This window comes from Telopea speciosissima, chromosome 1 (assembly GCF_018873765.1).
Source record: "Telopea speciosissima isolate NSW1024214 ecotype Mountain lineage chromosome 1, Tspe_v1, whole genome shotgun sequence".
In the NCBI taxonomy this organism is placed as follows: domain Eukaryota; kingdom Viridiplantae; phylum Streptophyta; class Magnoliopsida; order Proteales; family Proteaceae; genus Telopea; species Telopea speciosissima.
Window position 1 is genome coordinate 9,778,938 of NC_057916.1, and position 22,649 is coordinate 9,801,586.

At 39.5% G+C, this 22,649-nt stretch overlaps 1 protein-coding gene across 7 annotated transcripts; it reads right to left on the bottom strand.

The window, feature by feature from the left end:
• Window positions 1-15: 15 nt before the first annotated feature.
• On the bottom strand, window positions 16-22,460 carry LOC122664886. 7 transcript variants are annotated; one of them, XM_043860951.1, is made up of 11 exons: window positions 21,732-22,460; window positions 17,424-21,569; window positions 16,224-16,433; window positions 15,959-16,107; window positions 15,168-15,297; window positions 14,902-14,976; window positions 2,253-2,337; window positions 1,892-2,162; window positions 1,734-1,776; window positions 1,554-1,657; window positions 16-604 (listed from the first exon to the last, which is right to left on the bottom strand). In XM_043860951.1, exons 1-11 carry the CDS (start codon window positions 22,369-22,371, stop codon window positions 185-187), a joined length of 6,273 nt encoding a protein of 2,090 aa, XP_043716886.1. In that variant the 5' UTR covers window positions 22,372-22,460; the 3' UTR covers window positions 16-184. The 7 variants fall into 7 exon arrangements, 6 of the variants coding, with proteins under 6 accessions (XP_043716886.1, XP_043716878.1, XP_043716870.1 ...); XM_043860943.1 differs by having other exon boundaries at window positions 17,424-21,432; window positions 21,484-22,460; XM_043860935.1 differs by having other exon boundaries at window positions 17,424-18,805; window positions 18,839-22,460.
• Between the last annotated feature and the right edge of the window lie 189 nt (window positions 22,461-22,649).

Sequence of the window (22,649 nt, forward strand, 5' to 3'; positions counted from 1 at the left end):
CACCATATTCATTCATTTTAATACCCCAAAAAATTGCACTAATATCATTTCTCCAATATGTACTCATAACATGCTAATAAATACAAGGATAATAAATGGTTTGCCTGTTCTACACCATTTACAACAGATGATATATTCCCTGTGACACAGCTCCTGTTTTGGACTGTTCCAGTAAAGAACTTTGTTATTTCAGGTTTCTATTCAAGATACGAACTGGTTTAATGAGATCACCCAGATCATCCGATGTTAACTCGGAGGGTTCACTGTCACACAAGGTTGTGTGCATATCAGACACATTGGTAGTTTCTCCTGCTTCTTCATCACTGACATCAAGCCTTATATAATCAACTAATCGTTCTTCCAGAAAAAAAATGTCTCCAGTGTTCTGTACAGCCGGCTTGTCAGAAGCAACTCTACCGTTCTTAGTAGCATCAGTAAGCCTAGAACGAAAGTAACGCCCTCTCTTGTTTTTCCGATCCTTTGACCTTTTCCTTTTCTTGTCCTTGTTTTGATTTTTTGGGTGGTGCAGCTTGCACATGGACCCTTGAGGACAGATACCTGTTGCTTCAAATACTGGACATACATAGCTATGCTTCTTCCGGCACTGCATGTTCAGTGAAATATAAGAAAAGAAGAAAAAAATAGTTCATTTAATCTCATTGTTTAACATAAAATGGTTGGGTATACTATTTTTGAGAGAGAAAATCAACTCTCCACCATTTAACATAAAATAAGGCAACAATCCCTAACATCAGATTTCTTTTTCATGAAAAAAAAAAAAAACTCACGACTCCATTTCCATAGTGCCTAACTAATAACCTGCAAACAATACTCCTACAATCTAATATAATAAGGTTTATGAAACAGAACATCCTATATGTTACAGTCGTATAATATATAATAAATCAGAGATATCCTTCCAATGGAGGTCTCAGTTGGCCAATATCAGATTCTTTAGCTAGGAGACGGAAGCCAAAGGTGTCAGTTGTTCTACGAGGCCCTCAACTTTCTACTATGTTGCTGATCTCCCCACCCCTCTTCCATCCATAAAAACCTTTATACCAGGAAAAAGAAATTACCCTATTTATATAATACGTTTAAGTTCCAAATTGAATTAAATTCTAAGAGATGTGAATTAATGTAGAGAATCTTAGATGAACATACTCTATATATCCAAATCTGAAAGACGGAATTTTATATTTTGAACTCATCACAGTTTATGAATCAATTTTCAATCCAAATTAAGACGTGATTCTCACCAATAAATAGCTAGGATTTTTAGTTATTGACCAAGCAAAATGAAAGAAGCCTCCCCCTTTAGATCAAAACTGAACCTTAGTAATTGGTAATTGTTTTTGAGTCAAGTCAAGGGGTTCCCCCCCCCCCCCCCCAAGCTCCATTACTTACTATATTCTCCAAAAAATAAATGGTTAGCAGAGGAACGGCTAGTTGTGGAAACTTTCCTGACACAGCATATATAAATAAGCAGTCAAATAGAAAGTGAACTAGTAAAGCAATTTGAACTTAATATTTCATATTCAACAGAGCAATACCTCATCCCCGTCAACACAATATCCCCTGAGGAATCCTTTACAAACTGGAGCGCTTGGGTTCACATTTACATGCCTATATGGACAATTCTCATTGGTACACAATCCTGTCAAGAACAGTGTCAGAATTCCATGTATTTATTGTGTTATATGGAAACCAAAAAAGCCCCAAAAAAGACCCACCCTGCAAAAAATAAGAACAGTCCTGCATCCTTTCTGGAATAACCTGCAAGGTACAAATAAAAAAATAGAGACACACTTAAAATAACAACACTGTTATTAACAGACACAAATGGAAGGTAACTGGTAATGAACCATATGAATTTGTATAGGCCAACCACCTTATGTGTCAACTTGCAATCTGTATTGTCACATAAACCCTTCAGAAACTTGGTGCAGACTGCAACTTTAGAAGGATCATGGATATATGGACATTTTCCGTCATCCTTGTTGCATTTCCCAAATCTTGTGAAGAACTGGCAATACTGTTGTTTTCTAGCCAACCGCAATCTAGCAGTGTGCAAACTCCATCGTATTTTCTCACTCGCCAAAAAGCGAATCAGTTTCTTTGGATCTCTAATGAGCTGGTTGCCATTTCCAATTCTGACATATCTGTTCAATATTTACATATATGATTCACAACCAGCTAAAACTCACAGATAATGTTCCAGAACAAATTGAAGAAGATATACAAAAACATACTCATCATTGCCAATCAGTAACCTCCTTGGAACAACAGATTTCCTGGTGTCCTTTCCTGACTGGGGATCAACACCTGATTTCTCATCTAGAGGAAACAAACAGTAAATCCTGAGGCTGGTTTTTTATTTTACTAATTAATAAAACCTCATAAGCTAAAAGAAACAATGACAAAAAAAATTTTACATTACAGGATGGGTATAGAATGCCCTACAAAATGGGGGCGCTTGAAATTTCCTAGGGGTAGAATTTTAACTGTCCTCCCTAGGGATATGATGCAACGATAACTCCATAAACAAAATCATCAATTTCTTGGTATCAGTAGTAACTCATCTAGAGAAGATCAGTGACTGAATGAACATCATCAAAGTAAACTCAACAAAACTAAATGGAAATAACCTCTACCGACAGAAGAATCTTAACAAATTAAGCCCCGAACAGTTGTTGATCAACCACACATTGCAAGCCCTAAAGATACCCTCAGTTCTTGCCAAGAAGCCTCCAGATAAAGCTTCAAAGTTCAACTTGAAACAAATATAGTATGTTCCTGAGAGGATCCTCAAATCATTTTCACAGTATTTTTTTTTTTTAATTTTTATTTGTTGTTGCTTTTTGTTGAAATAGGGGTAATTAGTCCTAGTTGTATTATGATTTATCCTTCTTTTGTTTTCTCTTTTTTCTCTTTTTCCCCCCTCAGCTGATTATTTTGGCATTCCTAGTTGGATTAGGAATTCCTAATAGGATTAGGCTGAGGTGGCATTCCTACTTCTACTGTGACTAATTGTAATTCAGTTTATTATAAATAAAGTGCCTGGATGATCTATTTTGATCATCTAAGCATTCAGTTCTACAGAGTTTTAACATGGTATCAGAGCAGAAACAGATCAAAGAAGAAGCTTTCAAGTTTTCTCTGGTTTTTTCCTCTCCTCCCTCCACGATTTCTGGTTTCTCCCTTCTCCATCACTCTCGGCTCCTCTCTTCCATTCAGGGCAGCACCTATGAGGTGATCTAATGAAGATTTAGATGATGTCCTTGCATTCACCTCATTGAAGATTTCAGTTTACTGGTGTTGCCTACTGCCGACAGGTTCCCTCCACCATTGGAGATCGAGTTCTTCCCACAAAGCTAATGATTGATTTCTGTTTTTTTTTTCGGAGATTGGTTCCTGCTATTCCTGGCACACACCTCTTCCTGTTTGAAGACTGCAGTATTGAATCAAGACTAAAACAGATTCAGATCTGCGATTTTTCTCCAACAGTTTTTTTGCCCTAATTTTTGCAAAAATTAGGGCTTCTTATTGGCTGGTTAGAATCAGTTCCTTTTTTGAGGACTTGTTCTCCACTACAAGAGGGAAACTCGACCTCAGTTTCAGCCTTTTCTGACGGCTAATTTTTTGGGAATTTCAAAAACCATTTGCTGTACATCATGTCTGATCTGACTTCAGCTGATTCAGATGGATCCACTCGTTCGGAGTATCTTCCTTTTGCTTCCCCAACTAAATTAGATGGAACTAATTACCTGCTGCGGTCTAAATCCATCTATCTCACCATTGCTGGCCATGGTTATACAGGCCACCTTACAGGCAGCCTCGTGAAACCTGATGAAGAGTGGCATGCACAGAATCAATGGTTATCTCATGACTCTATGGTAATGTCATATCTCATCCATTCTATGCACTCTTCCATTGCACTTGGTTATCTTCACCTCGACACTGCTGCTAAGATATGGAAAGCTGCCAAGAAAACCTATTCCCAGGTAGGGAATGATGCACAGGTATATGAGTTACGGAAGAAAATTCATGAGACTAAACAGAATGAGTTGACTCTCTCTCAATATTATGCTGAACTTCGTAAGTATTAGCAAGAACTTGAACATTACTCGGATTATCGACCCACCTCTGCTACTGATATTGCTGCCTATAGAAAACATGTTGACAAAATCCGAGTTTATGACTTTTTGGCTGGTCTCAATGTCGAATATGATCCAATAAGAATACAAATTCTCGGTAAGCTTCCTTTTCCTACACTCGAACAATCATATGCACTGGTTAACATTGAAGACCGACATCGTTCAGCTATGCTCCACTCTGCCCCTACTGACCGAACAGCTTTACAAGCTGGGGCTGGTTCGACCTCTACTACTTCTGACACATCCAAAATCGAAAAAACAGCAGTTAAATGTGAGCATTGTGGTAGATTGTGGCACACTAAGGCCACCTGTTGGAAGATACATGGTAAACCAGCCGACTTTGATGCTAAACGTGCTGCTCGAAAATCGAAAAACAAAGCTAATCATACTGAGACAGTCACTCCAGGTCCTCCTACTGACACTGGACTGTCCAAGGAAGAACTTCAGGCTTTCCGTCGTATGTTACAGGCTTCTGCTGCTTCTACTACATCAACACCTGCCAGCTCTTCCACACCTCCAGGTTCACATTTAGCCCACTCAGGTATTTCATTTGCTGGTCATTGTGCATCAGTAGTCTCCTCTCCCTGGATCATAGACTCAGGTGCCACTGATCATATGACTGGATCCTCCAGCCTCTTTACTCGTTACTCTCCTACATCTGGTAAAGATAAAGTACGAGTGGCTGATGGATCTCTCTCTTCCATCTCTGGGAAGGGCTCTATCAGTTGCACCCCTTCCTTACCTCTATCCTCTGTTTTACATATTCCTAAATTTACCACTAATCTTCTTTCCATCAGTAGCCTTACCCGTGATTTAAATTGCAAAGTGACTTTTTTTCCTTCTCACTGTGTGTTTCAGGATTTGGCAACGGGGGCGACGATTGGATGTGGTAAGATGCATGGTGGATTGTACCTGCTTGATAATGGGAGTCCTACTTCACCACCACCTTTGGCTTCTCCCATACATCAAAGCGCGTTAGTTTCTTCTGAACTTCAACAATGGCATAATAGACTAGGTCATCCCCCTTTAGGAACATTATCCCTTTTATTTCCAGCATTAGCTAAAGAATGTCATAAAAACGATTTTTTTTGTGAAGCCTGTGTTTTGGCTAAACAACATCGTTCTACTTATTCTATTTCTAATAAAAGAAGTCCTTCTCCTTTTACTCTTATTCATTCTGATGTTTGGGGTCCTAGCAGAAAACCATCTCTTAAAGGCCATCGTTGGTTTGTTTCTTTTATTGATTGTTATTCTAGGAGTACGTGGGTTTACTTAATGCACAACAAAAGTGACGTTTTTTCTTGTTTTCAAAATTTTCATAAGATGATTCAAACCCAATACAATGCCACTCTCAAGATATTGCGGAGTGACAATGGTAAAGAGTACATGGATGGTCAGTTCCAAAACTACCTTGCTGCCCATGGTATACTCCATCAAACCAGTTGTGTCGATACCCCAACTCAAAATGGTGTGGTTGAAAGAAAAAACCGCTACCTCCTTGAGGTGACTCGGGCTCTTATGTTTGCCCATTCTATCCCTCCCCAATATTGGGGAGATGCTGTCCTAACTGCTGCCTATCTCATCAATAGGCTCCCTACCCGAGTCCTTGACTCTGACACCCCTGCCTCTTTACTGCAGGGTTCCTCCTCCTTTGTCGTCCCACCTAAAGTTTTTGGTTGTGTCTGTTATGTTCGGGATACTCGCTCTCCTAGCAAGCTCGAACCCCGTGGGGTCCGTTGTATTTTCTTGGGATATTCTCCATCCCAAAAAAGATATAAGTGTTACCATCCTCCTACACGTCGTACCTTCACCAGTATGGATGTTGTCTTTCATGAATTTCTCTCCTATTATCAATCCACACCTCTTTAGGGGGAGACTTTCAGTGAAGATGTGATGGCTGACCTTCCCGTACAGACCCAGACCAGGGACCAACCACCTGTTGCTCCTACCCCTCAACTGATTATTGCGTCCACCCCTCTTCCCTCTGCTGGTGCCCAACCGGTTTTTCCCCAGGGGGAGCACTTAGAAGATGCCTCTGCTGGTTCCCCACAGGATTTTCCCCAGGGGGAGAACTTAGAAGATGCTGAAAATCCTATTGGTGACAATTCCCTTCAGGGGGAGATGACTCCAGTCCAACAAACCATTAGGGAATTTCAGAAGAAAATTAACAACTCTAATCTCAAAACCTATCACAGGGGACATTCCAAATACAAGCAGCTCCCATCCACTACAGTACTGGCACCACCACAGTTGTCGACCCTGGAACCAGATCAAACCCCAGGTAACATATCTTCTCCTTCTTCTCCTGATTTACCTATTGCTCATCGTAAAGGTATTTGGGCTTGTACCCAGCATCCCATTTCTCATGTTGTCTCTTATGACTCCCTTTCTCCATCCTTTCGTACATTTGTCTCTTCTCTTTCTTCTGTTCGTATTCCCCAAAATTGGCAGGAAGCTTTTACAGATGGAAAGTGGAAAGCAGTAATGATAGAAGAAATGCAAGCCTTAAAAAAGAATGATACATGGGAACTTGTGGTTCTACCTCCAGGAAAGAAACCAGTTGGATGTAAGTGGGTGTTTGCGGTGAAACAGAAGGTAGATGGCACTGTGGATCGATACAAAGCACGTTTGATTGCAAAGGGATTTACTCAGACTTATGGGATCAATTATCAGGAGACTTTTGCACCAGTTGCGAAACTAAACACCGTCAGAGTGCTACTTTCTTGTGCAGTGAATCTGGGCTGGGAATTACAACAATTAGATGTGAAGAATGCCTTCCTCCATGGAGAACTTGACGAGGAAGTATATATGGACATTCCACCAGGTTTCTCGTGATAAAACCAGCGGGAAAGTTTGTAAATTGAAGCGTGCTTTATATGGGCTGAAACAGTCCCCCCGTGCTTGGTTTGGACGATTTCACAAGGCAATGGTCTCTGCGGGTTGCAAGCAAAGCAATGCTAATCATACCCTGTTTATCAAGAAAAATGGTGAAAAGGTAACCATCCTAATAGTTTATGTGGATGATATTGTGGTGACCGGGAATGATAGTCATGAAATCACCCAACTGAAGACGTACCTTGGACAAGCATTTGAAATAATGGATCAGGGAAACCTAAAGTACTTTCTAGGGATAGAAGTTACTCGGTCTTCTAAAGGCATCTTTCTTTCCCAAAGGAAGTACATCCTAGATTTATTGACTGAGACTGGGATGCTAGGGTGTCATCCTGCTGATACACCTATGGATGCTACTACCAGACTTAAAGAAAAGGAGGGAACACCGGCCGATAAAGGTCGCTATCAGAGATTGGTTGGTAAGCTCATTTATCTGTCTCATACAAGACCCGACATTGCAGTATCTGTAAGTATGGTCAGTCAGTTCATGCATGATCCGCATTCCTCTCACATGGATGCTGTTATTCGGATTCTTCGGTATTTGAAGTCATCACCGGGTAAAGGAATTCTTTTGTCTCCAAATGGTAATCTTCGTGTCGAAGCATATACTGATACAGATTGGGCTGGTTCCTCTGATCGAAAGTCCATTTCTGGCTATTGCACATTTGTTGGTGGCAACCTTGTTACATGGCGTAGTAAAAAGCAGAACGTAGTGGCAAGATCTAGTGTTGACGCTGAGTTTCGTGCTATGGCACAAGGTATTTGTGAGATGTTATGGCTCAAGGGTTTATTACATGATATTGGTACTCCTGTTCCTCTTCCCATGATGTTATATTATGACAATAAGGCTGCTATTAGCATTGCTCACAACCCTGTTCAGCATGATCGTACCAAGCATTTGAAGCTTGACAGGCATTTTATTAAAGAGAAGTTGGAAGGGGGACTGGTGTGTGTTCCTTTTGTGCAGTCTGCTGACCAACTTGCTGATGTGTTCACTAAAGGCTTAAGTGGAAAGGTTTTTCATCCTATTCTGGTCAAGTTGGGCATGGTTGATATTTATGCTACAACTTGAGGGGGAGCGTTGAAATAGGTTACTTGATAGGGGTAATTAGTCCTAGTTGTATTATGATTTATCCTTCTTTTGTTTTCTCTTTTTTCTGTTTTTCCCCCCTCAGCTGATCTCTATTTTGGCATTCCTAGTTGGATTAGGAATTCCTAATAGGATTAGGCTGAGGTGGCATTCCTACTTCTACTGTGAGTAATTGTAATTCAGTTTATTATAAATAAAGGGCCTGGATGATCTATTTTGATCATCTAAGCATTCAGTTCTACAGAGTTTTAACACTTTTTTTGCTCAAGTTTGGTATAATGCAGGCTGCTTGCACCCTTGCCCTTCCCCTTGTTTAAATTTAATCATCCCTGAAAGCAATTAGGAGACCTCATATTAATCATAGCAAGTGTAATCCAAAGATAAATGGATTTAGAGTTCCATATACAAGGCAAACATATTTACCTCAATTTCATAGCAAATCTCGTTAACTTTCTTCTTTCATGAGCTTGTAATATTTAACATAACACCATAATACATCAGCTAAACAAATCTTTTGCCCACTCATATTGATCAGCCAAATCAAATCCCTGAAAATTAGAAGAAGACCTGTTGCTAGAAGGTTCCACTCCCTCCACCTCCAGATTACCTACCCTTTCTACCCAAGGGACTTGACATCCAGAGTCCTATGCCCAAAAAGAATTACAAGTTTTAGTGGAAATACCAAACACAATTCTTCCTTAATTGGCCAATAAAAACATCTCTAGAATTTATTTCTCAGATTTCCCTCCATCTAATTAAACTTTTAACAGCCCTATACTTGTCCTACAATAAGTATACAGTTATAAATAATTTCTAAACTCTTGCGTTACAAATGTAGAGACATTAAAAGAAAAAGAAAAAAAAAACACCACAATCCCACCATGGAGATGTTTACCCTGTATTGTGACAAAATCTCTCATAAATCATGTCTCATATGTAGGAACCTAACTGATTAAGTTTTGGATTTATATCAAGACTAAGGTACTTAAAAACCAACCTAAAAAAAATGAAACTAAGATTTTTCCCCCCTCTCTATGTTGGCATCTAAGAAGATTGGATCCTTTAATCCCTTCATGCCCTCATTTTCCAGTGCAGGCAATGTTCCTTTTAGGAGGGTCACAGCAACCATCATTTGCAGGGGAGGTCATTAGGCATCCAGCATTGATGCTCTTGTGACTTTTTTCATGGATTATATTTAGGAGATTAGTTATTTTCTTTGCTACCCCTCTCCCCAGAGGTTCTGACCTCTCGTCTACAACCTTAATGTAGTACATAGTGGTTTAGTGGCCCACAATTGAATATGACCCAAAGTAGTGAAGACAAGAAATCAACTATGTTAGAAGAGAGAGAGTGATATTCTAGAGATTTTGTCTCCTGGTAGTACTAGGATACCGGAGTAATGGGTTCTAGGGTCAGTTTACAAACACTTTTGTTGGGTACGATAAAATCAAGCTTAAGCTATGATCTGTAAACATGGATAGAAGTCTTGTGAGTTAAAAATAGATAAGAATGTCAGACATGGCAACTAGCCAAAATCTAGACATAGGAATGCAGACAAAAAATAATTTTTTCTATACAGGTAGATATGTACTTACAATGACCATGTGTGTATACATAGTTACATATATGTGTATTTACACATGCTTTAGTTATGCAAATGCATTGTTGAAGACATTTAATTACTTAAAGGGCAGGGGATTGCCATGCCAGCGGTGTCAAACGGAATCGCCAAACCCAGACAATGGAGAGAGAGGGAGAGGGTGGGTTATGCCGTTATGGTTCATATGGAGGGGGGGGGGAGGTGTCAGGGAGGAGAGAGTGTGAGGGGGGCGCATGTCACCGCCAGTGAAGGGATCATTTTCCCTTCTTTCAAATTTTTAAAAATATGTAATTTTTTGCATAAGCAGCAGCATGAATGCAAATAAAAAAAATATAGGGACAGAGATGTAAAAGAATATAGTGTCTTGCTCAAAGGAGACCCAAGTTGGGGCTTGTGCTTGTCTCAAAGCGAAAGAGAATCAGAACTTTGACTTGCTGCAGTAGCGGCCACCGGTGGCAAGCTAGATAGCTATTATCACTTGCTCGTCCCCTTAATCTCCTCTTTTTTCATTTTTCATCCTCTTCCTTCTTCTCTTCTGTTCTTGCTTCTGTTCTTGTTTCTTTCACTATATTTTTCCATTTTTCTTTTTCTTTTGATATATCTTCTTTTTTTCCTCCTTTAAACTTTTCATTCTCTTCTTTTCTTTTCTTTTTTTTTTCTTTTTTTTTTGGGGGGGGGGGGGTTAGGGAGAGGAGGGATAACTAGCACCAATTGTTTTCTTTTTCATTTTACTTTTCTTTCTTTCTTTCTTTCTTCTTCCCCTCACCAAAGTCATGTTAGCCACACATCCAGCCATGACGAGATGTGTGACTAATGGACTTTTTGTTTGCAACCGTGTCCGATGAATCATAGGGCTTGAGATGGTAGACAATTACATTTCTTGTAGAGTGTAATGATCTTATTTGGGTGAATATGCTGTAAAACAGAAACTTCAATTTATATAGACCAATCAGCTGGAATTTTGAATTTTAGAGTAAGAACTAAATGAAGAGAATGGGGCTAAAAGTGCAGGTCAAAGTAGTAAATAGGCTAGGTTTTTCTGGAAGAGAGAAATTATGGCTAGTTTTTCAGGGATAGAAGGCTGGTCCTGTAACAGGTAACAAAAAGAAATACAAGACAAAAGAAGGAACACACAGAGGGAGGGGGCAAAGGAAGAGAGAGAGATTACTAGATGAGCTACAAATCTCCTTGGGTTCTGTGCTAGCAACAATTAGCATTTGAACCTCAAGGAAACCAATCACAAAAGCAGCACATAAGAGCAATAAATCCAGTTCAATTCGCTAAAGCAATCTAATATACCACGGACCTCCTAGGCAGTCCCTCTTGCCTTTATGTAAGCTACAACATTTTCATATTTAGTGGTTCCAACAAAAATATTTCTCAATTGCATGTTGACTTCCCTTAAGACAAAAAGAAAAGACAAAAAATGCTGCTAGACTAGCTATTTTAAAAAAAAATTACTTTCTAAATTTGAACTTAAGCTTCCAACTTACTATTGCTCAACCTCTTCTAAAATGACTAGATATGGAACTTAAAAATAGCTAATAAATAAAAAATTCTTATTGAAAGAAAGTTCCTAAAAGAGACATTCTGCCATATCCTGACACCCTACAGACACCCAGTGATAATATTAACTGCTAAGAGTTGCAATCCTGGTCTCGATTGAAAAGGTAGCTGAATAACCTTCCAAAATGGACAAAAATCAAATTAAGGAACAAGCTTTGAACTTCCAAAAATAACCCCGAAAATGATGGAAAGAATCCATGAGCATGTGACCTCCCTGGAATTTTGAATTAACATTCCACTAAGAAAAACCATTGTTTGGAGTTTAGAGATACTCCTAAATAATACTCCTAAAGTCATTTTATAGTTGTCAAAGCGACACCTAGGCGCCTAGGCATTCAAGCGGGTTTCTAGGGCTGGGCGATTGACCGCATTTGTCTAACACATTAAGGGGACCGTCTAGGGCTTCCTGGGCATCACCTTGGACCGCCTTGAAGCCTAACCGGTCGATTTATTGCATTTTTTAAAAAACATAAAATTTCATCAAGATTCTATTTCTACTATTTTTATTTGTTAAATTTTTAAGATTCTATTTATAATAATTTGATTTGTTTTGTGTATAGGTTTAAACACACCAGCGCTACATGGGATCATCAGGTATAAAAATTAAAAAGGGGTAAAATCGAATTTAGGGTGAAAAAAGGGCTTGGGACTTGAGTCTTTGATTCATTGTGATTCTGCCTACCTGCGTCTTCTTCCTCCGCCGACAAAAAGTTCTTCCTCCCTTCTTCCGGTGTTGCTTTCTTACTTCCTCCGGCGATCACTTCCGACGACTGCATCCTCGTCCTGCAACTGCATCATCCCTCTGGTTAGTTTTTTTTTTTTTTCCTTTTCTTTTCTTCTTCTCGGTTTGGTTTTTATTATTTATTTTTTCCTTTCTTTCTTCTTCTCATCTCCTATGTTTTCTGTTTTAGAATTGTGAAGGTGAAACCTTTAGCAAGGGGAAGTGATTCTGCTCCCCTGCTGCCTGCTGGCATCTCAGCAATTCCTCCGCCAAGTTGGCAACTACTTCCTCCCATCCTACAGCGACTGCAACCTCCTCCTCCTCCACTAAGTTTTGTTTATTTTGTTTTTTTGGTTTGTTATTTTTTTTTTTAATTCTTCAGTTATTCAGTTATGCTTCTTGGTTTGGGACCTTGGGTTTTTTTTCCCCCTTCTTTCTTTCTTACTTCTTCTTCTTCTCATCTCCTACTTGTTCTTTCAATAAACAGAATGTAAAAATGAAGAGAAGGTGAAACCGTGATTCTGCTGCCCTGCTGCAAGGGTTTGTGATTCTGCAGTGCTGCCCGACTACTTCCTCCCTCCCTCCGGCAACTGCATCCTCTTCCTCCGGTAAGTTTTGCTTTCCCCCCCCCCCTTTTATTCTTCAGTTCTTATTCTCGGGGTTTTTTTTCTTTTATTTTCTTTTTGTTCGTTCTTTCTTCTTCTCATCTCCTACTTTTTTCTTTCAAAAAACAGAATGTAAAAATTAAAAACGAAGAGTAGTAGAAGAAGAAGAACCTACTGCCTAGAGTCCACCAACCTCTGGCTCCGGCAACATCTCCGGTGTCACCTACTCACCTCCCCTTCTTATATTGGTAAGTGTTTTTTCTTTCTGATTCATAAATCATTGTAGAGCTGTTTTTGTTAATCTATTCTCCTTTTATACTCTGTTAGTAATTAGTACTTGCATGTTACAATGTATGTGATGTAGGACAAAACATGAAGAAAAAGAGGCCAAAACATTGTTCACGTAAACAGTGTCACAGCCTCTTATTTTGGCTTGGTGAGAATATTCTTAGGAGAATCATGGGAGCATTTGAGTCAATATCACTTAGTCTTTATTCAACACAGCTGCTGGCCGATAGTATCTATGAGGGGACCACATGAGACTCCAGTTTTGACAAGAAGGAAAGGATTGGCTGCACTTGGGAAGATTATATTTAGTTTCTATTTTCATGTTTCTAAATATTAGTTTCTATTTCATGTCACTCCTAGTTACTAAATTTTGTTAGTTTCTAGTTTCAAATAGTTTCTATTTTGTTAAAGCTTGAGAAGCAAGTTATGCCTTTTTATTTATATGTAACAGCCCTTAGAGGCTCCCCACGATTTTAAGAAGATGAATGAATATGAGTTTGCCTTGAGTGCAACTGAATTTTTTATCCTTGTGTGGATGAAGGGTTGAGAAACCTGGCTGAGAGAGCTGAAGCATCTTTATCCCTCCCTTCTCTTATCTTATTCCTTCCACCTACCCTACTCGAGCTCTATTGGTGACTGCTGCTGTGAGTCTTCAACTGCTCTGCTGCTACACTTGTGTCAACATTATTCCACTGCTGCTGTATCTGTGAAGGACCAGAGATCAACCCAAATCACTGCTGGACTTGCTGCTGCTGAACTGAGGCCAGGAAATCCATCCCCACACCTGCGGTGCACCTCTTCCTAGTTCTCTGCTGCTGCAACCTTTGGATCTTTGTATCTCAGAAACTACTTATCAGACTTGGCTGAGTTTTGGAGGGCTAAACCCTGCCAAGGAACCTTACACTCGATCCCAGTTTGAGCTCCTTCTGCTGGCTGATTTGGTCTGTAGCTCCTACCTTTTAAATTGGTAATCTTCTTCTACCTTTGTTTCTGACCATTGGAATCAGCTCCAATTTGGAGACTTAATCCATCCTACCAAGGCCTACACTCGACCTGAATTTCAGCTCCATCACTTGGCTGAATATCGAGATTCTGTCCACTTTCTAATTCTGATTTGTTTCTAATTTGATGTTCTGCTGCAACCTATCATTGATGCTACTGTAGAGTGGTTCTTAGCTGAACCCCTTTTACATTAGTATGTAACTATGTGTGTTGGTATGCTACAACTTACAATGCCATTGATTTATGAATATTTTGAATGTGTTACTATTAGAATGTATGTTAGTATGTTACTACGTATGTTAATACTAAGTACTAATTATGTATGTATGTTAGTATGCTACAACCTACAATGCCATTGATTTATGATTTTTTTTTTGTGATCTTCACTCATGTTGTATTCAGAGACAATGGCCAACGTTGGTGGTAGTAGTGGGGCTGAAAATGTTAGTACAGCCGGATCAAGGATTAATTATTACTTGTTTTTCTGAAAAAAAATATTGCAATTTGCTATACTATTAGTAGTAAGTATAACTGATATATTAAAAAAAATAGTACTCGAACGCTTTGGTTGCCTAGAACTCAGCCAAATAATATAGAAATCAGCTATACTAGATGACATGCTGGAAGAATTCAAATGATTCTACCACTTCCAATTCACAGCCTCTCTCTCCAACCCTGTTATAAACTATATAATATCTTGTAAGGATTGATTCCAATACCTCTATCATTATTCCAAAATATAGGTATACCATATGTGAGAAATAGCGAACAAAAGAAATTCAATGGAACTAAACTGAAAAGGATTACCAGAGTCATGGAGTATGTGGCATCTAAGACCCAAAAAGTAGAACTTTGCAGAGCTCCATGAGACTTTATTTAAGACTCCTCAACATTGAGGATCCACAAAACACAAGCGAGACTTGAAAGTTGAAACAGAGGTTACATTTTATGCAACAATATAGACATTGGTATAAAACTACCTGCAATCCTCTGAAGTGTTCGTTTTGATGGATCCATCTTGTATCGGACAAAACCGATACGGAAGACGCGCTCTCCTGTACAGAAGATAGATGCTTCAATAGTCACTACATTTCATTTCAAATAAAAAATAATTAATAAGTGTATAAGTTTTTAAAGTCTCCAAATTGTTGAAGGTATGCATCAGTCATCGTAATAAACTACTATTTCATAAAAACAAATATTGGCTAAAGTGAATCTGCTACACCAGGATTGTTGCTTGGCCTACCTGGGCGCAGCTCTATACTATGACCTGACTTACGGGAAGATTGATTTCTGTTCTTTGCACTGGCAATAGCAGAGGCACCCTTCTGTTCTCGTTTCTTCCTCTCTGCTGCAACAACAGCTAATGTAGCCTCCTATATAAAATCTATTCACGTTAGTTCAAGTGTTCAATATCAAAGTCTTCTCTCCTATTTCTATGGATCCTGCAAGAAATATTGTAACATCTCCACCCGCAAGAAAATGAAGTTGAACATAGGAATATTGGTTCAGTATGCAATAAACTATGTAAAGGACAAATATAAACATAAAGGGGTACAGACGATATTCATTCTCAAAGAGAACAAACTCATGTACTGTTCCAGAAAAATGAACAGAAAAGGCTCTATTTTCAGTTCAAATTTCTCTGTGAGCTTTTAAAACATTTTTCACCAGTGCTACTATATTAGGAATCAAAACAATTAGCAAATTGAAATCAATTAATGGGACCATAACAGCATTGCTTGTTACAGAGCAGTATATAAAAAAGAATGAATCATGCAGAAGTGGACAACCAAAACAGAAATAGAGGAACAACTGCATAAAGAGTGCCTTTTTTTTGGTCCATCCAACATAGCAAACGACTATGATTTTCTAAAGATTCTTAAGGAAAATAAACAGCAATGCATTATGACTCTATGATAAGACCCTGGCATATTCTATGAATAACACAGGCAGTTTTTGAGCAACAGGATTATTTCACCAAGAAAGACCATCCACCTAAGAGAAAAGATACATGTTCTTTGCCATTCAACGAACCTCATTAACTTTCTTTGAACGCTTTTCGATCGATTTTGACCATTTTAGATTGGATCCACCAATACTTAGCACCTTGGATTTCCGAAGAGAAAAGCCACCAGTTGATCTTGTGTAAACTGTATCCCGCTTCCTTGAAAGCAGCAGTTTCCGACTGAACGCAAGAAAACAATTAAGTCAGTGTTTCAAATTAAGATTGCAAACATGTGCTAATAAAATGGAATTTAAACTATAAAGAGAACTGAGAAAGTAGAGTATGATGCCAATCTGAAATACCTAACGAATGAGCTAGAACTCCTATTGGACATTGAAACAGAATCATATCTGCAATGCTTCCGGTATGCCATTCTTTTCCATGGGAAAATGTATGGCCATACCTTTTGACATTGCAACGCTTTCTTGTCATCATTTTCTGAATTTGTTCCATGTAATGTCCATACCCAAGAGAACTTTGAAGATTTACATGCCTTTCCCAAGCCTGCAGAAGTGAATTGAAAAAAAAATACTAATGACTAGTTCAAAAATTTCCTCCAGCGGACACAAATGAGATATACATAATGATAAAGACTAAAATCACAAAAACGTTCAGATTTTACTACACAAGAAAAAAATACTACAAGTACAGATTTATGTAACAGAATCCAATCAAATGAACCAATTGCTGCAACCCAAGAAGACAACTAATCAAAAAGCAATAAAAGTAGAAAAGTCGTGGGTTGAATCAACCAGAATTAAATTACACTAATGAAACATTCCATCTGAAATGGATGGATTTTCAACTAATTAAGTTAACATGACTTTGTTTGGTTCAAGTAAAAGGAAGTGAAATCACTTTTAAAAGAAACAGAAAGTTTTGTAATCATAATTTTATGATCTATCTAAAACTCCTACCATATTTGGTAAATAGATTTTTCAGATGTAAAATTTATTTTACTATTCAAATCATATGAATTTGATTACAAAGTAAAGTGACATTTAATAACCAAATTTTGCATGTTTTTAGTTAGTTACACCATCATGTGAGGTAATGATTACCAAAATTTCTAATTTTGTATTTGATTTGATTCACTTCCCTTCTCTTTATTTCCCTTGCAACCAAACGGAGACTATAAGATCTTCAAATCAGCTGTACCATGTTATTCTTTAACCTACATGCATGTACTGGTGTCATTAATAATTTTAAGATCATGGTGTTGCTTCATCTTAATGTCAAAAAGAAGTTCTACTCAGTGTATCTAGACTACTAGAGAAACAAAGAAACAAATTAAGAAATATTGTTTTATTTGTTGTGCCTTGAGAAATATATCAGTCTCTCTTAGGATTACACATGCTAAGCACCAGTTTGACGCTTATTTGGGATCACTGGAAAAGGCAGCAAAATAAATACTTAAACCATTGTCTTTAAATGCAGAATACTTGTTAAGGAGAAAAACAGTGAAACATAATAAAAGAGTTCATAAATACAAACCTTTATGAGGCCTTCTCTTACTTAGACTTCTACTGCATTTTAGAGATGGAACTGTAGAAACCCTTTGCCCCTCTGAATTTGAACTATCATCATTGACGGCAACGGATTGCTTGACCTGACTTCCAGGAATTTGAACATTTCGAACAAGTTGATTCTTGCTCCTTTTATAGTAGCAATCAGAAGATATGGAAGAAGATAATGCCTGGGTCTTCTCAGGAACATTGAAGGATGGATCCCGAATTCCAGGACTAGAAGCAGCAACCAATTGATTTGATTTATGCTTCACATACACTATGTTCATCTTGGAGGACTGTGAATTACCATCTTTTAAGGTACTTTGAATCCCCAAGTTGTTGCTCAGACTAGCTTGATTTTCAGAAGTTTTTGCATGCTTGAACACGTCCTCATTTTCAGTAACTTTGGTAGAAACTGAAGTAGCTTCTGAACCACCTTCTGAAAGAGGATTGTTCAATGAGTGATACACACAATCCTGTGATGATTTTGTTGTGGAGTTTTGTGACTTGCTGGAATGTGGTAATGGTGGTGTTTTTGGACTCTCAAAAGAAGGATTTGCTCCTCCCTTTCTTGGACAACTCAGAGGATCAAAACTGTTACCCTTGCACTCAGATGCAGTAACTTTCTTGGTTTTATCTCTATCCACAGCACTCAACTGATTAACAGCTGTACTCAAATTATGAGAGCCTTGGGGAAAAGCTGCATTTGGAGCACCTTTCCTTACAAGGCTGTTACCTTTACGGATGTAAGAAGTGCTCTGGACCTTTCCAAACTTTTTTGGAGACTGCCTTTGTGAAGGGCTGGCACTTGAAATTGACTTTTTTCCAGTCAAGGAAGCAAAAGGATTATCAGTTCGCTGCCACGTACGCGAATTTGCAGTGCAAGTTGAAGGAGCTTTATCATTAAATGAACCTGCAACCAAAGATGATCGACTTTGAAAAGCCCTAGGAACTCCAGCAGTTCCGGAAATCTTCTTTCCATTCAATTCTCCAACTGTCAGTTTTGGGTTAGGTGATTGTCTGGTTCCCTGTGATGTAAACGGTGCTCTTTTCTCTGTAATGGATCCATCAGTATGAATTTTTTTATGTGATCTCATATTGACATCAGGTGTGAATACACATATTTTGTGGGTATTTAAGGTAGATGCATCTTTCACAATGATCTTCTCATCTGGCTTATTGTTATCCCAGTGAATATTTTCATTGGATATGTTGGTCAGTGACTGTTCAGCATTCAGAATGCATATCTCTGGAAACGTAGACAAAAATCCTGGAGACTCTATCTTGGAACTTCTATCAGGCACAGACTCCATCCGCTCCCCATTGGGGTCAGAAATAATATTTAAAGACAAATAATCAGATGTAGACAGACACTCATCCTTCATAATATTGTTAGAAGCATTGCCTTCCATGGCCGTACTGGATGGACTGTCATCTAAGCAAGAAGTCCGGATATCCAAAGACACTCCACCCAGTTGCCCCTGTACCTGTGGATGCAAGACAGAAGTATCTTTGGAGTTCTCTCTGCCAAGCATACAATCTACCTGTGATGCATCTTTTTCTGTTTGTAGTTCTCTTCCTCTTCCACTTTCCTTGCCTAAAATATTATCTTGATGAGGACATTCCTGACAACTGGACATGGACACAGAAGGAATAGCGTTATCTGGATGCTCACCTCTGGAACCTGACAGACACTGGAATTGCAGATCCAGAACAGCTGACTCCTCAACAAAAGAACTAGAATCAGCACTAGGATGCTCAAGTTTTGTAATGCTCTCACTAGTACTTTCTTTAACAGAGTCTATATCCATAGGAGATTCCTTAACTAAACTGTGCTCAAGCAAAACTGAAACCTCATTTGGACAAGGCTTCAAGGCAACACCATCCACATATCCAATATAAGAAACTGCAACTTTCTGCTCTGAGCAAACAGGAACATTTTCAGAACCGGTGGTGGCATTTGAATCATGGATGGAGCTACCAGTATTTATGGGGCCCCCAGGAGTATCAGGTGCCTGTGAACTCGACAAATCCAGAAGTGAATCTAGGCCTTTCCTCTGTCTCTTAATATTAGGAACACACATTCCATCAGAATTAACATTTAAAACACGTTTTGCTGAGTTCACAGCTTTTGGAGATCGTTTCACTGTGATGATCTCATCTGTAACAGCAATGCCATTTGAACAAGGCAGCGAAGTGGCATTACCCACACTCCCAATATCAGAAACTGTACATTTTTCTTTTGATTGTGATCGAACATTGTCCAAACTAGAAGTAGGATCTTCACTATTGTTGGAACTCTTTCTTCTAGCAAGACCTCCATGAATTTTCAATACCTGAACTTTTCTCTTCCTTTTAATTTTATGAGTAGATGCCGCATTAGATTCAACATTCTGAACACCTATAACCGAATTTGTAGCCTCTGGAGATCCTTTCACAGGACTGTTTCCAAGTGATACACCTACTACATTTGGGCAAAGCTGCTTGCCAATATCACCCACAGTCCCAGTCCCTGAAACTGGAACTTTCTCTGCTGAATCAACAGGTACCTTGTCAGAACTTGAGACAGCATCCACACAATCCATGGAGCTATCTCCATTAACAGGTTTTTCATGACTTTCAGATGATCGTGACCTTAAACATGCTGGAGGTGGTGACTTGACTTTTGTCTTCTCACTGCTCTTATGTGTACATGCCCCATCTGAAACAACATTGGCATCACCTGTCATTTCAATCCTTACCTCGGGAGATACTTCCACCACACTACCCTCGAGCAATGCAGTGCAACCATCAGTATAACCATGCGAATCAACATCATTTGCAGGCATAGCATCGGAAACTGTACCTCTACCATCCAAATGACTTAGATTCTTAGAAGCATCTAAGTTAAAATCCGCATCACGCAGAGAGCTATTTGTGTCTACTGGTCCCTCATGGATTTCAGATACCTGTGAACTTGACAAACCTGGGAAAGGGCCCATGTCTTTCATAATCTTCTCAAGATTAGGTGCAACTTCAACATCAAAAACAACCTTAATGTCCTCCTTTTCTGAAACCACAGCAACAACAGATCCTTGAACTGCATCCTTTTCAAGCAATACAGTGGCTGCATTTGGACAAGGCTGCAAATTAACATTCTCAATTTCCTGAACAGTAGAAATGCTCAATTTCTCTTGAAGACACATTCTATCCTTGTCAGGACTCAAGGAAGCATCTCCACCACTGGTGGATTGATTAGCATTTATTGGTTCTTTGTGGATTTCAGATGCCTGTGAACTGGACAGACTTGAACGTGAGGCTGTGATTTTCCTCTTCTTCTTAATCTTTGCTGTGCCCCTCCCATCATGACTGACATTAATATCAATTGTAGCTTTGGTTGAAGTCATAGCCCCAGGAAATCCTTCCTTTGCACTTTTCCCAATTGATAAATTGACCCCACTTGAACGAGGCTGTGAACCAACATCATCCATTACCCCAGTATCAGAAACTGTATGTTTCTCTTCCAACTGCATTGGACCCTTGTCAGAACTTGAGGCATCACGCACACCAAGTGAGGAGCCATCTCCACTTACGGGTCCTTCGTGAAGTTCAGTAAGACGTGAATTTGATGAAACTGAAACAGGTGTCATGGCTTTCTTTATCCTCTTAGTCTTAGGTGTACTTGACCCATTAGAACCAACAACAGGACTTGAAGGAGCCACAACTTGCTTCGCCACTAGGGAATTAGATTTGAAAGAAACATCCAGTTCAACAGAACTGCTTACTATTTCTTCTTCCAATCTGTGATCCGAAAACACCAGAGGGCCTTTAGATCTAAAGGAACCCGAGTTTGAGTCATCAAAATAAGCAGAAGAGTGCAACTTCCTAGGTGTGGTTTTCCCCAATTGAATTCTTTGCAAAGCACTCAGCTTTTGCGGTTTCTTCTTTGGAGTATGAACAATCTCTTGGGAACCCTCATTGCCAACCCTGTTATTAAATTTCCCCATCTTTGTAATATACGGAAAACGTTTCCCCGAGCCAACTCGAATGTCATCCTCACCCATAATCTCTTTCTCTCTCATCTCAATCCCATTAACAAAAGTATCTGCATCTCTAGAATTCGGCCTAGTCGAAACCCATATCCTCCTTTCATCTGTACAATCTCCCGCTCCTCTACCATCCCGGGAGCGCCCATTATCAGATTCAAAATTGAAATTCATACCGTGATTGCCGGCCGACTGGGCGTGATTCCTAGACGACACAGTGTTCTCAAACGAAATACGGTTACGGAAATAATTACTATGACTACTACCACTAGTACTAACACGATTATCACTCTGATTGTAGAAGATCTCATCGTTCTGATTCCTCTCAAACCCATCGATCGGATACTCACGAAAAGAGCCACTTTCTTGATCATCAACGAATCTCTTCCGATCATTAAAATTCCCATCAGATGCAGATCGATAGGGAGACATAGGGTGGGCGGAAAAGTGATTGCGAGGAGGCTCGTTCTCCCAATTAACAGGGAAAGTCCTTGGAAGCTGAGGAGGAACCCTAGGAGGTGGTGGGTCCCAGGCATCTGGGAGATGGGAATGATCATCTGGGAATGGATTTTGGCGGTGATGATCGAAGACGATGCGATCGGAGACGGGAGCCCTAGGAGGGCGCTCGACATCAAAAGGATGTTGTCTTCTTGGGTCGCCTTCGATGATTGGATGGGAATTGGGAAAAGGATATTGCGAAGCGTGACGCTGGTGATGGTGGTAAAGAGAGGGGAGAGGAGGTTGCGTCGGTGGTGGTGCTGGTGGTGGTGGAGGCGGTGGGAGGTGGTGGTGTTGGTGTTGGTGTTGTTGATGGTGGTGATAGAAATTACGGTCGCCGGAAATCCTTGGAGGTGCAACGGGAGCGTACCTGTTATTGTGGTGGTGGTGGTGGAAGGGCGGCGGCTCCATCGGATCGATTGCTTTGATCGATCGGAATTCCGATGCCGTGAAAACCTCTTTCGAATCGGTATTTCTTGCCTTTGTTGAGTTTGAACCTTTCTTGCGTTCGACTTCGAAGTCTTTAGTCGACAACTGATACCGGTCTTTCTCAGTTCCAAACCTTGGAAAGGATTAGAAACTGTAGGAAGTTTAACCACTCTTTTGAGCTGTGCGGATTTAATCCATTAAAAAGGGATCTAGTAGTCTATTGCTGACTTGCAAGTTGCAACTTGTGTGAGAGCCCATTA

What these genes read in the sequence shown, in the direction of transcription:
- LOC122664886 (XM_043860913.1), bottom strand. Translation starts at nt 22,371, where the DNA reads ATGGAGCCGCCGCCCTTCCACCACCACCACCACAATAACAGGTACGCT. An exon ending in TAAGAGAAGGCCTCATAAAG is followed by an intron (nt 16,434 to 17,423) that starts GTTTGTATTTAT and finishes TCACTTCTGCAG; the next exon opens with GCTTGGGAAAGGCATGTAAA. An exon ending in CTGTTCTTATTTTTTGCAGG is followed by an intron (nt 1,658 to 1,733) that starts GTGGGTCTTTTT and finishes TGTTCTTGACAG; the next exon opens with GATTGTGTACCAATGAGAAT.